The 15387-nt window shown below is 36.2% G+C and overlaps 1 protein-coding gene across 1 annotated transcript in view; it reads right to left on the bottom strand.

The window, feature by feature from the left end:
• The window catches only part of LOC144450532 (kinesin-like protein KIF11), a 40683-nt gene that overhangs the window by 5623 nt on the left and 19673 nt on the right, over positions 1-15387 (bottom strand). Inside the window, exons 17-25 of the mRNA XM_078141176.1 lie at positions 14701-14820; positions 13661-13828; positions 13116-13193; positions 12667-12728; positions 12068-12167; positions 11320-11412; positions 9843-10065; positions 9298-9449; positions 7418-7633 (exon numbers count right to left, since the gene is read on the bottom strand). Of these exons, the coding sequence (XP_077997302.1) occupies positions 7418-7633; positions 9298-9449; positions 9843-10065; positions 11320-11412; positions 12068-12167; positions 12667-12728; positions 13116-13193; positions 13661-13828; positions 14701-14820 (1212 nt within the window). The remainder of the gene's footprint in view (positions 1-7417; positions 7634-9297; positions 9450-9842; positions 10066-11319; positions 11413-12067; positions 12168-12666; positions 12729-13115; positions 13194-13660; positions 13829-14700; positions 14821-15387) is intronic.

The raw sequence follows: 15387 nt of genomic DNA on the forward strand, positions 1-15387 counted from the left end.
TTTGACAAATAACCAGTCAGTTTAATTATTCTCGGATTAGCAAGCTACTAATTAATGCAAAGATGACAAAATGTGATAAGACATCGATAACAGGTTGGAAATAGGAAGAAAAAAGTGAGAGGAACAATATTTACAATTGTATTTGAAATATAGAAAAATAATATTAGAAATCCGGAAAATCGTGAGCAAAATACATTATTCGTCCTTTTCCCTGTGGTACAGGTGTGTACTTACACCTGGGCTAGCTCGATAAGTTTCCATGTTATGCTCTTGGTTTGTGTTTCAGTGAGGTGGGATAATGAGCATACAATGTATATTTGCACTACTAGTACAGGGGCACATGGCAGACATGTGAAATCCATGTTACTTTTTGCCAACATGTATTTTTTTTATATTTGGTCCTATATTAAACATAACCATGCATGTTTCATAAAATTAACATGCATTTCACACGAAACCCATATGCCCCTGCACTGTAAGGTCTAAAAATCATTGTTTGGTTCCGGTTACCCGACCCTACCTGCTGCCCTTAAACTGTATCTTATGTATTCGAGAAAAAAAAATAAACCACGAAAATTGCGAAGTCTCGCAAGAAAGGAAAATGTAATTTTTAATTACGTTAATTGCTCATTAATATTCACGGGAGTTTTACCAAAACCTAATCAAGTCTTGCCATAACCCTACAAAATACGTCTTCAAAACTTCATTTGAATTGACCAAGCCGTTATGGAGAAAACGATGACACAGACAGACAGACATACATACATACAGACATACAGACAGACACACACACACACACACACACAGACTTCCACCAACTAAATACATCTCTTCCTTACCTAAGAAAAAAATGGTTTACATTTGGCATCTCGGTGGCGTGACGCGTGAGAAGATACATATGGATAGACATGACAGCAGGTTGATTACATCATAGGGGTTACGTCTTTAGACTTAATTCTGCGTTATTCTGCTGGTTTGGGGATTTCCCACTAGGATTGATGACTGATACTCTAGGACATGTTTCCAGACAAATTTGTTATTTGAATATTAGTAAGTCGGTTAGTGTAAGCTCTTAAACTTACTTCTGTTTAAATTGACATAGTACACACACACACACACACACGCGCGCGTACGTACATACCTGTTTCCTTTCCACTTCTGCAACTGCCGAGTCGAGAACCGTGCACGCCTTGTTGACCTTACAGTAGTAGGCGATTATTTGTACAAATGCGCGTTAACTCGGCTGTTTTCGAATTCCTTTTTAATTTCCCATAAACAATTGCGTGTCACTGAGAAATTCTTCCTCTGACAATCCGCAGAGCTCACAATCACTGCAGACTGAGCAGATCGATTGCAACGTACGTTCGCGCAGATAACAAACCCTGAACGCTAAGGGAGCCTTCAGTATTTACGGGGGGGGCGGAGGAAATCACACATGGTCTGTTAAGAAACGCATGACCCTCCCCCATTCTCCATTCGTAAAACATGACCCTCCCTATGACATTTGCATATACTGATCGTTAATCAATACTCCCATTATATGTACACATACAAATTAAATGATTTTGACCGTATTAGAAAGCAATATTTGTAGATATACTACCATTGCAGGAGTTATATAGAAACACCTGTGAATAGAGCGAAAATGTCTACTTCTTATCACTATCAAACTGACAAACATTGATACAAACACAACACCGGGCCCCTTTGATGTAGGTTCATGCACATACATGTACCTGTCTGTGGTTCACGTGACTCTTTTATCAGTTTGTCTGTGTGTGTGAAAGTTTCTAATGTTGTAACATAAGATAACGAGCTTATATAATGCAACGTAATAGTCTGTCTGGTCCTAAAAATAAACTTTCAGTGTATAGATTATATGTTGACTTTTGGGCGAAAAATCGCCGACACATGTGACAATATATACAACAAAACATATACACGGCATTCAAGTCGGCAATGAATACTTACAACAGATGTGATCGTGGAGTTTGTATTTTTGTGTACGGTCCTTTTCGAAATCTCTTGAACGGATTTTGAAATCTAAACGACAGAAGTCATCTGAGTATTTCAGAAGAACCGGATCAATGCCACTCTAATAGAAAGGCAACCACGTGCGCGTCGATCGTCTGTCGACTGTTGTTCCAACAGGATACTATACTAGTCCTGCTTGCAGGTGCCCGCGTTTCACTCAACACCGTGACGGAGAAGGAAGGGTCAACTTATCCCGTATGCCTAAAAGCCTGAACAGGATAATTGTTCAAAAGAGATATTTTCATTTTACCTTTCTTCATATCAATACATTTCATACAGTTGTGCAGAACCATTGGTGCTATTTGTAAGTTTTATACATAGAAACTTTGAAATTTTTTTTATGAGTATTAAATTTTTGAAGTATCCATTGGTAGAGAAGAATTGGCGCTTTACAGTAAAGTGTTCTTGTTCATTGTGAGGTTTGTTCTCTTTTGTAATTGTATGCATGCATGCATGCATGCATGCATGCATGCATACATACATACATACATACATACATACATACATACACACACACACACACACACATTGGTACATTGTGTATGTGTAGTGTGTTTGTGTATGTGTGTAAGTCTATGGGGCCGGGGGCATGGAAAAAATCAAGATCTTGCAGGGGGGGGGGGCGCAAAAATTTTTCCCAAGCTTTTGTATGGAGGGCGATATGAAAAAATACACAAGGAAAAGGGGAAATCCACTTTAATTGTAATTTACAATAAAAACAACAACATATAAATGCAAAGACAAGGTTGATGAATGTATACTGCAGCCGGACTGCAGCTAGCATTCACGATGGTGTTTACCATAGACCATGTATGTATTAGTGACTAATACATCCATGCATAGACAGAGTCCCCTCCACTGTCTATGGTTTTACTGTTACAGTAGCTACGTGCACAGAAACGTTGACAGTTTTATGGGTACGAAAAAGCATTGGTGCTGAAAAGGTAACATCCAGGTGCTTGTGGGACTGCAAGCTGCAAATCCGCCATCTTGAATAATTCATGATGGGAGGGAAATATGACATCTTTCCATTGATAAAAACAAATCCATCACTAAATAATTTGTCCAGTTTTCCTAATCCAGGTTATCCTGACCTTTGCTGGAGCATATCGTGGCAATCAGCCAATCAGGTATGATGATACTACAAAAAGTCCCGCAGTCTAGTCAACTTTGACCTTTTTCATGTCGTTACCTAGCTATATCGTAGTTACACGTCTCCGAGTAAGGAGTGTATATGCGCGCACTCATTATTATGGAGGTGGTTGATAAAGGAATTAGCGATAATCGTCTTTTGACATCTAAAACTAGTTTGAACAATTTCACCATACACGTGTGCTGTTCATCAAATTGAATTCAGAAAATATCTTCACTTTTCACAAATTCATTATTTTGGCAATTCTGACAAACGGTTGTTCCAGATCAAGATGAAATTCCACCTGCTCAGTGAATGTTGACTACATGTCGATATTTGACATGGTTGTTGCATGGCTATGGGACATACCTACATTACAGCTATGCATGCTCATATTGCTGGTACACGGCTGTGGGAAAAAGCTTGTGTATGTGGATGTTATGTTGCAAAAAAATCATGTGTTGCATTGCTATTTTCACATCCATGTTACATTGATGTTGGCACACCAGTTACACAATCTGCCGCGCCGACTAGCGGCCATCAAGAAGAAAACGTAAACATGTATCACAAAGGTCAATTCATGCAAAAAGACCGAGGTAAAATAACAATGAACGATTAGCCACATCGTCATCTACATCGGAGTTTAATCAGATCTAGGTATGTTACATGTACACCTAGTGTGTTGGCCATAGCAGTTGCAGGGATATTGCACACATAGCGGGTACGGTCCACATGACTCCATTGAGCTGGTACAGCTATGTTCACAACCCTGTCCTAGGTATGTGAATGTTACTGGAGTGTGCAAGGTAGCAGATGTGAAAATTGTATTCGCATGCCAATCTCAAAAAACAACCAATAAATGCCAAAGACAAAGAGTACAATACAGGAATGATCAAAGATATATTGTAAATATACAAGATAAAAATATTTGATGGTAGGCTTACTAACCCTTGTTCTTTAAGAAAGATTATTGGTACAAACAAGCCTGTGGTTGTATCATGGGATGGGGGGGGGGGGGGGGGGGGTGACATTCATTTTACCAGTAAGTGAATCCACATCAATCACACAAATAACAAAAATATTGATGTCTGAAGTACATACTGCCCATTTCATGTTAGTGTTTACTAGCTCTCTTTGCTATAACCACACACAAACCAATAAGAAACGGCACAATGCTATACTACAAACAATAACAAAGACATAATAAACACAGCAGGATCCTTTACCCAATCACATTTAACACTAATAAGCATTGCTATTCTTCCACAGTGCAGTAAAAACAGGCTTCTTATGAAAACATTACACATGGACTTGATTTTAATGGCTGCAGTTGTTTATTTTCTAACTGATAATCAATATTTCAACTTGACTACTTCTACATCCCCACTGTGCATGGCACCTATGTAATTGTTTCTTTTGCACCAGAAGTTGTCAGAGGATGTTTATTAAATGTCATGTCACATGAGTGAAACACCAAGTCTACACAAAATTTAGCTGCAAAGTGTGGAATGAACAGTTATCATTGGTTTCTGCATCATTGTGTCAAATCAGTGGTCACTAGTATTACAACTAAAGCATCAAGGGATTGCCGAATGACTGTTCATATCATACACATTTTACGTTCCCTAACAGTTTAGATAGATCACAATTATAAACAACATCATCCGACCCCTACTGATACACAGACACACAGACATCTTTCTTTGAACAAACAAGCTATTGAAAGTCATCACAATGCAGGCTTAGATTTTGACACATACAAGTGTATTGATTCAAAGTTACAAGTGATATGTGTGTACACATACAATACCAGCTTGTTGGCAGGAATGTGGTGTTGTTTATATTTGTAATGAGTGATCTGTGGGAAGCCTGTTTCTTATCTAACTAAATTGTTCTTGGGGAACATAAAATGTGTACGATATGCACTTTCGTTCGGTGATCTCTCGATGTTTTAGTTGTAAGGGGCATCATTTTCATGATTTTCACTTAAAAATGAAAGAGTTATATGAATTCTGTGCTACTTCATTGCACGTCATTTTATTGATAAAACGAAATGTGTTTTTTTTTAACAAAACGTTTATCAGTGGTTGGCAGTGAAATGTTTTTGTTTTTTTACAGTGCCAGCAACTTGGCAAGTTGATAGGCACTGAAAAATATGGTTAATTCTAATATGCATCACACTTTGTCCACATACACTAAAATATTAGAATAGTTATGTACATCCATCTACCTATTGTGGAAGTTTTAAGAACTAACATTTTCAGAAGTCAGTAAGAACTTAAATGTAATAATGCAAGTTACTTGAGTAAGTACACAAGCACGAATTTATACAAACAAAATCTCCTGCCAGTTTTGCTCCTTTAAAAGAACTCATTCAGTAATAACATACTTTTATATATTTTCAGATAAAACACAAAAAGAAGAATGGTTTTCAAGAAAAGAGCAAAGAAAGAGCAAAGACAAAAAAGAAATGAAATACCAGTGATGATAAGGTAATTCAGAAATGTATGTAAGGCTGGATTTACATCAGGTAATCAAGCCTTCGGTTTTACTAAAGATAGGCACAAACTAGATATTTTGTTCTTCGATGTGATAGATGACACAATTGGGTGATAGTAGCTCGTCTGTTGTGTGATTCTACTCATCCTGTGATCAGCATGGTGTAAATATCAGAAACACTGCAAGTTCATTGAACTCTGTCAATAAATCTCAGTGGACACCTCCATACTGAAACTATAATTAAACCAACGTCCATTCAAAAGCTTATCAGTGTTGTATCGACATGTTTTTTAGTTTTAGTTTGTGTCTGTCTTAGGAACCTGAATGCTCAATTACCAGAGTGATATATGTAAAACTTGCAAAGTTGATACACCATTCTATATACAATCTCGCAAAATACAATAATTAGAACATCAAATCTGCTGACTCTACATTGACTACACTAAATAAAATATATATAGTAGAAATATACAATGGGAAAAAAGGGGATAAAACAGGTCAGAAAGAGAAAATATTGTTGTAATTTGAATTCAAACGTAAAACACTATACAAGTGTTGTCAGATAATTTTCCTGTCTTCTTACCTGGGCTGTAAATTACAATCACTAGTCTAGAGGCTATCCATTTGTTTCGAATTTGAAGATCTTGCCTTTCACATCTAGTCAAATGGTTCTAATCAAGAGAAAAGCTAGCTTCACCTAATGCTTGCTAAAGTGTGAACAGTAGTAATCAGTAGTAATCCATCACACATTGACTGGTGCTTGCATGTAATTGGGTAATTCATTCAACAGAAAAACATGATCGTGATATGCACATTATGTTTCCATCATAATGCCACCTTCAAGTTTGAATGTAAGTTATGCGTGGATGTGATAACGGATAACGCCATCAGCTGCAATATGATTTAAATACAGCTGTTGGTGGTGGTGGTAATTTAAAATTTAGTACAGACTATCGTTCTACATACATCACCAGACATGATTTGTGAGATCTTCAGATTCAAAACCAGATAGACCATAAAGACACCGGCAAAGGACATGATATTCCAGTTACCCATATTGCTGTCACTTTTAAATGAAGTAGGCGTCCCAGATGAGCAAAAATGAAGACTAAATTATGTGGCAGGGCATGAAGCAGTCAACAAATGTGACTAAAAGAATGCGAGTTCCTGGAATCAAGTTAGTCGATTCTTTTGACTGGTTGAGGATGCCAGCAAATTTTGCCATACAACAGAGGAATTTTGATTTTCTTAAAGGAGGCTACAGCAGTCAACTATCATCGCCCTAGATTTTGGTCTACATGCTGCTTCAAAACACCACTCTAAGCATAGACAGTCTATACTCAAAATGGCCAACTTGTATAAACTTTTGTCTATCTACATAAAAGTATTGTATTGTTGTAATGTTAATCTCAATACATGTTTTAATAGAATGAAAATCAACTTCCGGTGTTGTTAGTATTGTTGAAGATGTAATAGATTATTAGTCAACATTTTTATGACATACTGTATTATGTCATCAAATTGTTCACGTGTTATGTCTGAATACCAAGTTTAAGTTCTGTTACTTCTATGTACTTATTCTACTCCTTTAATTAAGTAGTCTGTCTTAGTGCAAGCCTTTGCCACTGGAGAGCACTTGAGAGTGTTTTACATTGCAATCATGTCTTTGTGCTGACCTTTCACACTAGAGATAACTGGAGAGTATCTCACATTCTAAAATCCACAAGTACTACTGCTACTTCAACTTCTAACATTTCCGGTCACTGCATTTGGAGCTCGTAGTGGTAGACGGGACCTGTTTGGTGTTGGTAGTTTACTGTCTCGAACTTTTCGTGTTTGCCTATTAACAATACCTCTATTACTATCCACTGACTCTGTATCCGAAATCTCATTTTCAATGTCAGAAACTTCCTTCTCTGAAACTGTAGAATCTGCGGTCACAATCTTGTCAGGTGCCTGTACAGTTGGCTGTAAGGTAACAAGAATACACACTATGAAATACAGTTGACTCTAGAATAGTCAGTGGTATTTGAGATTCCAGAATATACACTATGCAAGATACTCGATACATTCAGTGGTATTTTAAAACACACACTATGCAAGCTATTCAAATACTCATTGGTATTTCAGAATATACACTATGTAATACTAGAATACAGTCAGTGGTATTTCAGAATACACACCATGTAATACTAGAATACAATGTCGTATTTCAGAATACACACCATGTAATACTAGAATACAATCAGTGGTATTTCAGAATACACACCATGTAATACTAGAATACAATCAGTGGTATTTCAGAATACACACCATGTAATACTAGAATACAATCAGTGGTATTTCAGAATACACACCATGTATTACTAGAATACAATCAGTGGTATTTCAGAATACACACCATGTAATACTAGAATACAATCAGTGGTATTTCAGAATACACACCATGTAATACTAGAATACAATCAGTGGTATTTCAGAATACACACCATGTAATACTAGAATACAATCAGTGGTATTTCAGAATACACACCATGTAATACTAGAATACAATCAGTGGTATTTCAGAATACACACCATGTAATACTAGAATACAATCAGTGGTATTTCAGAATACACACCATGTAATACTAGAATACAATGTCGTATTTCAGAATACACACCATGTAATACTAGAATACAGTCAGTGGTATTTCAGAATACACACCATGTATTACTAGAATACAATCAGTGGTATTTCAGAATACACACCATGTAATACTAGAATACAGTCAGTGGTATTTCAGAATACACACCATGTATTACTAGAATACAATCAGTGGTATTTCAGAATACACACCATGTAATACTAGAATACAGTCAGTGGTATTTCAGAATACACACCATGTGATACTAGAATACAGTCAGTGGTATTTCAGAATACACACCATGTATTACTAGAATACAATCAGTGGTATTTCAGAATACACACCATGTAATACTAGAATACAATCAGTGGTATTTCAGAATACACACCATGTAATACTAGAATACAATCAGTGGTATTTCAGAATACACACCATGTATTACTAGAATACAATCAGTGGTATTTCAGAATACACACCATGTAATACTAGAATACAATCAGTGGTATTTCAGAATATACACTATGTATTACTAGAATACAATCAGTGGTATTTCAGAATACACACCATGTAATACTAGAATACAATCAGTGGTATTTCAGAATACACACCATGTAATACTAGAATACAATCAGTGGTATTTCAGAATACACACCATGTAATACTAGAATACAATCAGTGGTATTTCAGAATACACACCATGTATTACTAGAATACAATCAGTGGTATTTCAGAATACACACCATGTAATACTAGAATACAGTCAGTGGTATTTCAGAATACACACCATGTATTACTAGAATACAATCAGTCGTATTTCAGAATACACTATGTAAGATTCTAATGGTTAGACTCCCAATTGCCCCCAACAACATATGCAAAATACATGTTAATTATAAGCATCATTATACAAAATGTATGCAAATTAGCTACTCTTGAGTGATATCTTAACAGGGGAGATCACTCAACCAGTGTAACTACCGTAGTGATAATTGACCAGTAACATACCTGAGTATTTTCTTCTTGTTCTTCAGGTATTTCCTCTTCATCGTCAAACTTTGGTTGATACACTTCCATAAACTTGTTGATCAAAATTTCATGTGGGGCTGTTTTCTGCAAGTCACGTGGATAGTTGAACTGGCGTCTTACTGGAGTGGTTCCTTCAAATTCAACGACAAGCAATGTGTAAGGCAAGCAATTAGTGAGTAGAACCATAGACCTTCCACCAATGGGGATGGGGGGGGGGTCTATGGTAGAACGGTGACGACAGTGTGATAACTGAATACAATACGCAAGTTTGTTGGAAGTGGCCGTATGGATGACAAGTTGGGGTATTTATTTTTAATTTTTAATTCATAAAACACCTTAGTGTGTTTTTTGACTTGAAAAATAAATGAGAAGTAACATAGACCAAGTCTGTGTCTGTAACTCAATAAATCTTATTTCATGTGTATTGAAATGTAAATTCTGGGAGGAGGTGGGAATTTCATAGAATCATTTGGCATTGATTACTTTAGAACACTTTGAGAACCTTTCAAAATGTTTTCCAGTACCTGTTGGAACATCTTCTTTCAATTCTTCATCTATAAACGCCTGGCACTCTGTCACTCTGTTTTGTATTTGACCTTCCATAAAATCACTCCATAGTTTAGTGCCTGATGACTGGTAGCTCATGGATGTCACCGTCTCATTCCTCTTGGCTTCATTTTTCTCATTCATGACTGTTGCTGCAGCAACTTGTTCTTGTGTTTGCGTATCTACATCACAATGCAATGTCTATAACAAAAAATTATGTTACAATTATTGCAGCTAATGTTAGTTTAAGTTTAGTTTATTTCAGTAAAACAAGAAGATTGACAGCACAGATATACACATAAAAACTGGTACAAATTGTTGAATTACTTGGATACCCCACAAAGTCAAAGACTTGTTTCCAGTGGGGTCCATACAGTGATTGAAGAAAGTATCGGGATAAGCAAAGGTGTTTAACTACGTGGAATTGGAAAGAATAACAGAAGTAGGGAAAACATGGAGGCAAACTAACTAATAACGAATAAACTCGCTGTTAGGAGTGCAAAGCAAGTTAAACAGTTGATACTACAGGCAGTGTGCCCTCTAATGATAGCCAAATTTTGTTGTTGTGAGTCAAAATGATGAAAACTGGGATTTCTTGAGTCACCACATAGTAAAATTTTGGTGTCACTAGAAATTGTGCGCGTCAGTGGCACGTCAAATTGGCTTAGAGGGCACACTGCTACAGTGTAAACAGTGTAGATGTCATACAATTTTGTATTGAGAGCTAAACATAATCATGGTTGGGATGCTATCATTCATTGTAATTGTCGACAGTTCTTTAGCTGAAAGCACTTTTTACAAATTGACTATTATAGACAAGCCACATACTCTCTAGGCTTATATGCTATGTTCAGACATCTAAAGTGACTTTAAGGTGGGGTAAGTCATAAAGACAATACAGGCACTCATAGCATGCAAACATATGCAATTATAAATTTTACCTTACTTTGAACATAAATCAACATAATGGTTGGGTGAGACGAGGAAGATTCAAATACAAAACTGTTTGTCTTGACAGTGAGATAAAGTGTAACATTTTATGTCAGTACATACTATCAATGTCTGTATAATTCGTGAAAACAAATTTGCATGAGATGTAAAAAAAACATCATGCTAATTGAAACTCTAGAGTTACTCTGATTTGGTAGTAAAAAATATACTGCTTAATGAAACTATAGAGTTACTCTGATTTGGTAGTAAAAAACATCATGCTAATTGAAACTCTAGAGTTACTCTGATTTGGTAGTAAAAAATATACTGCTTAATGAAACTCTAGTGTTACTCTGATTTGGTAGTAAAAAACATCATGCTAATTGAAACTCTAGAGTTACTCTGATTTGGTAGTAAAAAATATCATGCTGCTTAATTGAAATGCTAGAGTTACTCTGATTTGGTAGTAAATTAACACCATACTAATTGAAACTCTAGAGTTACACTGATTTGGTAGTAGTTTACCTCTAAGGACTTGATTTGCATGTGTATAGAATTTTTGGTCTTTTCTGCCATTTCAACACACTGGGTAGATACATTGTCTGTAGTCTTGATTTCCTAGCAAAAAAGGCAAAGAAAGAAAGAAAGAAAATGTTTGACAAATGAAGAACTGTAGTGAGTAAACACAAAGAGTAATATATTAATAACAATATATCGTCTTTCTACCAGAGGTGGGGGTGGGGTATTTGTTTATACACAAAATACTACAAGCTGAGAAAAACAGGATTCACAATGTGATTCTTATAGAGCATTTTCTCTCAAAGTGCTGTACAATTATTACCTATGGCGTATGCCAAAAATGGCATAATTGGCTCTTTATAACTACTTCAACTCCCTGTGAAGCATACATACAATCATTTGTGACTACAACCGACCGCCTCATGATATTGTAGACAGCGCCCTCAGCATTGTGAATGCGCATAGTATATAGAATGCACATACGTAGTCATTGCACCGCAATGCATTCTTGGGTAAAACCACCAAAAAACCATCGCTTAGTATATAAGACGGACATGCGTACTTGTCATTAAGCCACTACGTGGCCGCTGCGTAAGCTATTTTTACTGTTCAATTCTCAAATTATTACTGCTTGTACTGTATTTTAGCTCTGTTCATCGGAGAAACTTTTACACAAAAATTGTCCCTCTTTATCTTGTTAAAAAGTGACACATTATTATAATGAACATTTGACAGAAAAACAAAGTAAACTTACTTGTTCAAAGCCTTCATCCAATTCCTGAGATGTAGCTTTCAATGAATTTACATGTTCTGATGAGTAATTACCAACTGTAGACTGTATTACGTCAACATACCTACCAAACAAACAAAAATACAAATGTAGTTGGTCAGTATTAAAGTTAGTGACTCAGTCATTCTAATCAGTCAGACACAGCAAACAGACAGAAAGTCAGTTTATCAGTCAATTTGTGACTCAGTCCATTAGTAACATTGTCAGTGTTCTTTCTTCAGTCAGTCAGTCCATCACCAATTGTTCGTTGATTATTCAGAGACAGAAAAGTCAGTCCACCAGTCCACAGTCAGGTACTTAGGCAAACAGAAAGCCAGCTTATAAGACTGTCAATCAATCAATCAATCAATTGATTAGTGAGTCAGTCCATTAATAACGCTGTCATATGCTCAGTCTAATACTGTAATAGATATAAAGTCAGTTATAGATTGTCAATCAAATCATTCACTTCATTATTAACACTCATTTGAACAGCACTCCTAGTGGCCAAACAATGTAATCTTTTGTTTTTCTGATAATCGGATTATGGCAGATTGATGACAGAATTACCACTTTACACTTACTGTTTTGTATTGGTTTGCATGGACTGAACACATTCCTTTGCTTCCACCATTTCACTTTTTAACTGCATACAAAGAAAAAGAGAAACAATTAAAAAACCAAATATGGCATACAAAATGAAGAGGGGTGAGTGAATACTTGTCCAACGTGTATGCACAGATCTGGTTGTTCATCCTAACTATTGCAGTAATTAGTAACAACTGCACTGATAGTCTCAGTTACCCAGACTCTCACTGCTTGGGGCTTTACAATGAGACCACCCAGAGTAGCCTGTAAGGTATGCCATGACGGGGTGCCCTCGCATTGTCGGACCCTGAGAGGAGGCCAGTACAACAAGGTGCATCATGCAGTGTACACCCAGATAAGAGTCTGGGGGAAACGTAATCCAAACTCACCCACACAATACACAAACAGGCTAAGAAATGACATGTCTTGTTGTAAATGTTCATACCTGCTCATGACCCGTCTGTGATATTGTTTGCTGTTCATCTACCATCACCTTTAAAGCTTCAATCTGCTGCAAAAGCGACTGTAAAGTAAAGTAAAGTTAAGAAAAGAAGAGTAAAGGGATATACTACTAAACAAGAAAGACTATAGTTACAATAGTGCTATTTCAAAATGATGTGATGCTGACAGTGCGCTCATTCTAGGTAGGTCAGTCATTTCCGAAATTCCGTTTTGTGGTTATAATTGATGGCAATCGCGATAGCGCATGATGGTACGTGATCCAGCGAAAGTACTTTCGGAAGACTGAGATGACAATCTGACTGTTGTCGCTCCATCAATATCAGCACTGCTCAATATGCTTCACATTTCCTGAGCACCCATAGACAGATGCACCAATGTGTCATTGATCATGTTTGCTGCAAATATATCACTTAATATGCATTGCGCATATGGACAGGCGCCCTCAACGTACATTTCATCCATCCTTTTTTTTTTCTGCATGCACAAATGCATCAGCAGGATTAGAATGCAAATATAAACATAGCTTACTGAATGAAATTGGTTTCGTTGAACGTGTTGATGAGTTTCCCCTTGCTGACTCTTGTGTATGATGGATTGTAGATATTCAGTGGCTTTACACTGTTCAGTCATCAATTCCTGTAGCTGACTTAGACACTGCTGTTCAAACTGTTGTGTCTCTTCTATGTGTTGTGATAGCTGAAACAGATAATTACATGTTATCCCCAATATTGTTCTTTGTTCAGCCAAGGAAAATTATGAGTGACCTAAGTGGGCTTTGTCCCAATGAGTCTCTAGACGAGTAGTAACAAAACCATTAGATCAGGTGTAAAAAAAATAAATTGTGTGGTTTCGATTACATTCAATTTTAAAATAGGTGGGGTAGGTAGATATTTTATTTTATTTTTTAAATTTTTTATTTTTTTTCATATGTGATTGTGTAGTTCAGGTAGTTATGTTTTCTGTTGATTTCTATATGGTCTCTGTGTTATTGGCTACTTCTTATCAGATGTACAGCCATTACAGATTGGAAGAATGTTTTATATTGTCTTTTTTCAGTTGATGTTTATTTCAACATCCACTATTTCTTGTGAGACTTCACAATTTTCGTGGTTTTCTTTTCTTTTTTCTGGAATATGTAAAAAAAAAAGTTTAGGGTCGGCGTGAAAAACTAGATGGGGGTCGGGTAACTGGAACCAAACAATTTTTTTTATTAGGCCTAACCTTAAAACACAATGGTAATCATAATCATTTTACCTAATCTTTGCTAGAGATGAAATTTTAATAATTTTGAACGCTGTTGTAATTTATCCGTGTACAGAATATAGCGGTATCGATGATAGATAAGGAAATGTTTATTGGGCGGAGTAACCATTAATGCGAGAACCTGGAATCAAAACCTGGGACTTTAAGTTACTACACTTCTTGAGTTTCCCAATTAAAGATGAATTAATCCATAAAAATATTCCCGTCCACCCCTTTCCTACATAAAATGGAAGCTGCCATTCCACCCAAAACAATAGGAATGTACCATAAACATACATACAATGGGGTAGTTTAGGAGTATCTACCTGTTGTCGGCTCTGTGTCTGCCTTTGTTTCATGGTACACGTCATGTCGTTCAGCGTCTTCCCTAAAAGGTTCATTGAGTCAGTTACAAACGTCAATAAACCATGCATTGAATGATTACCCTGGAGATGAACAGATTGTAAAAAAATCTCATCAATGCAAAGAAGTCACTGTAAAATTATGTTTTTACAACCCATAACACCAAAGTAAAGCAGTTTCTGTATGTACCACAATCGTTTATAGCATCCATATCAAGTGTAAAAGTATACTGTTTCATTTGCTAATTGACCGCATTATGAAGGTCATATACCCGGCTTGTAATTAAACTAATTGAAAAAGTATACTTTCATACTTGATATGAATGCTATAAACAGATGTAGCACATTGAGAAAGTGCTTTACTTCAGTGTTACTCGTTGTTAAGTGGCCAAAAGGATGAGGATTGGGTATCTATTTTGGATTTTCATTTTATTAAACTATATTATTTTATGGCTTCATACTTAAAACAACATATGCTAAGTCCTTATGCAACTCAATAAATTGCAGCAGATTAATGTTGTAAATGTGTAAAATGTTTGTCATTGTACATACAATAATAAACTTTCTACACATTTTTAAAAGCTTTTGGCAATGTATTGAGTTACAAACACAGACTTGTCAATGTTGTTTCACACTGATTATCAAAATAGG

The sequence above is a fragment of the Glandiceps talaboti genome, chromosome 20, assembly GCF_964340395.1.
Source record: "Glandiceps talaboti chromosome 20, keGlaTala1.1, whole genome shotgun sequence".
Lineage (NCBI taxonomy): Eukaryota > Metazoa > Hemichordata > Enteropneusta > Spengelidae > Glandiceps > Glandiceps talaboti.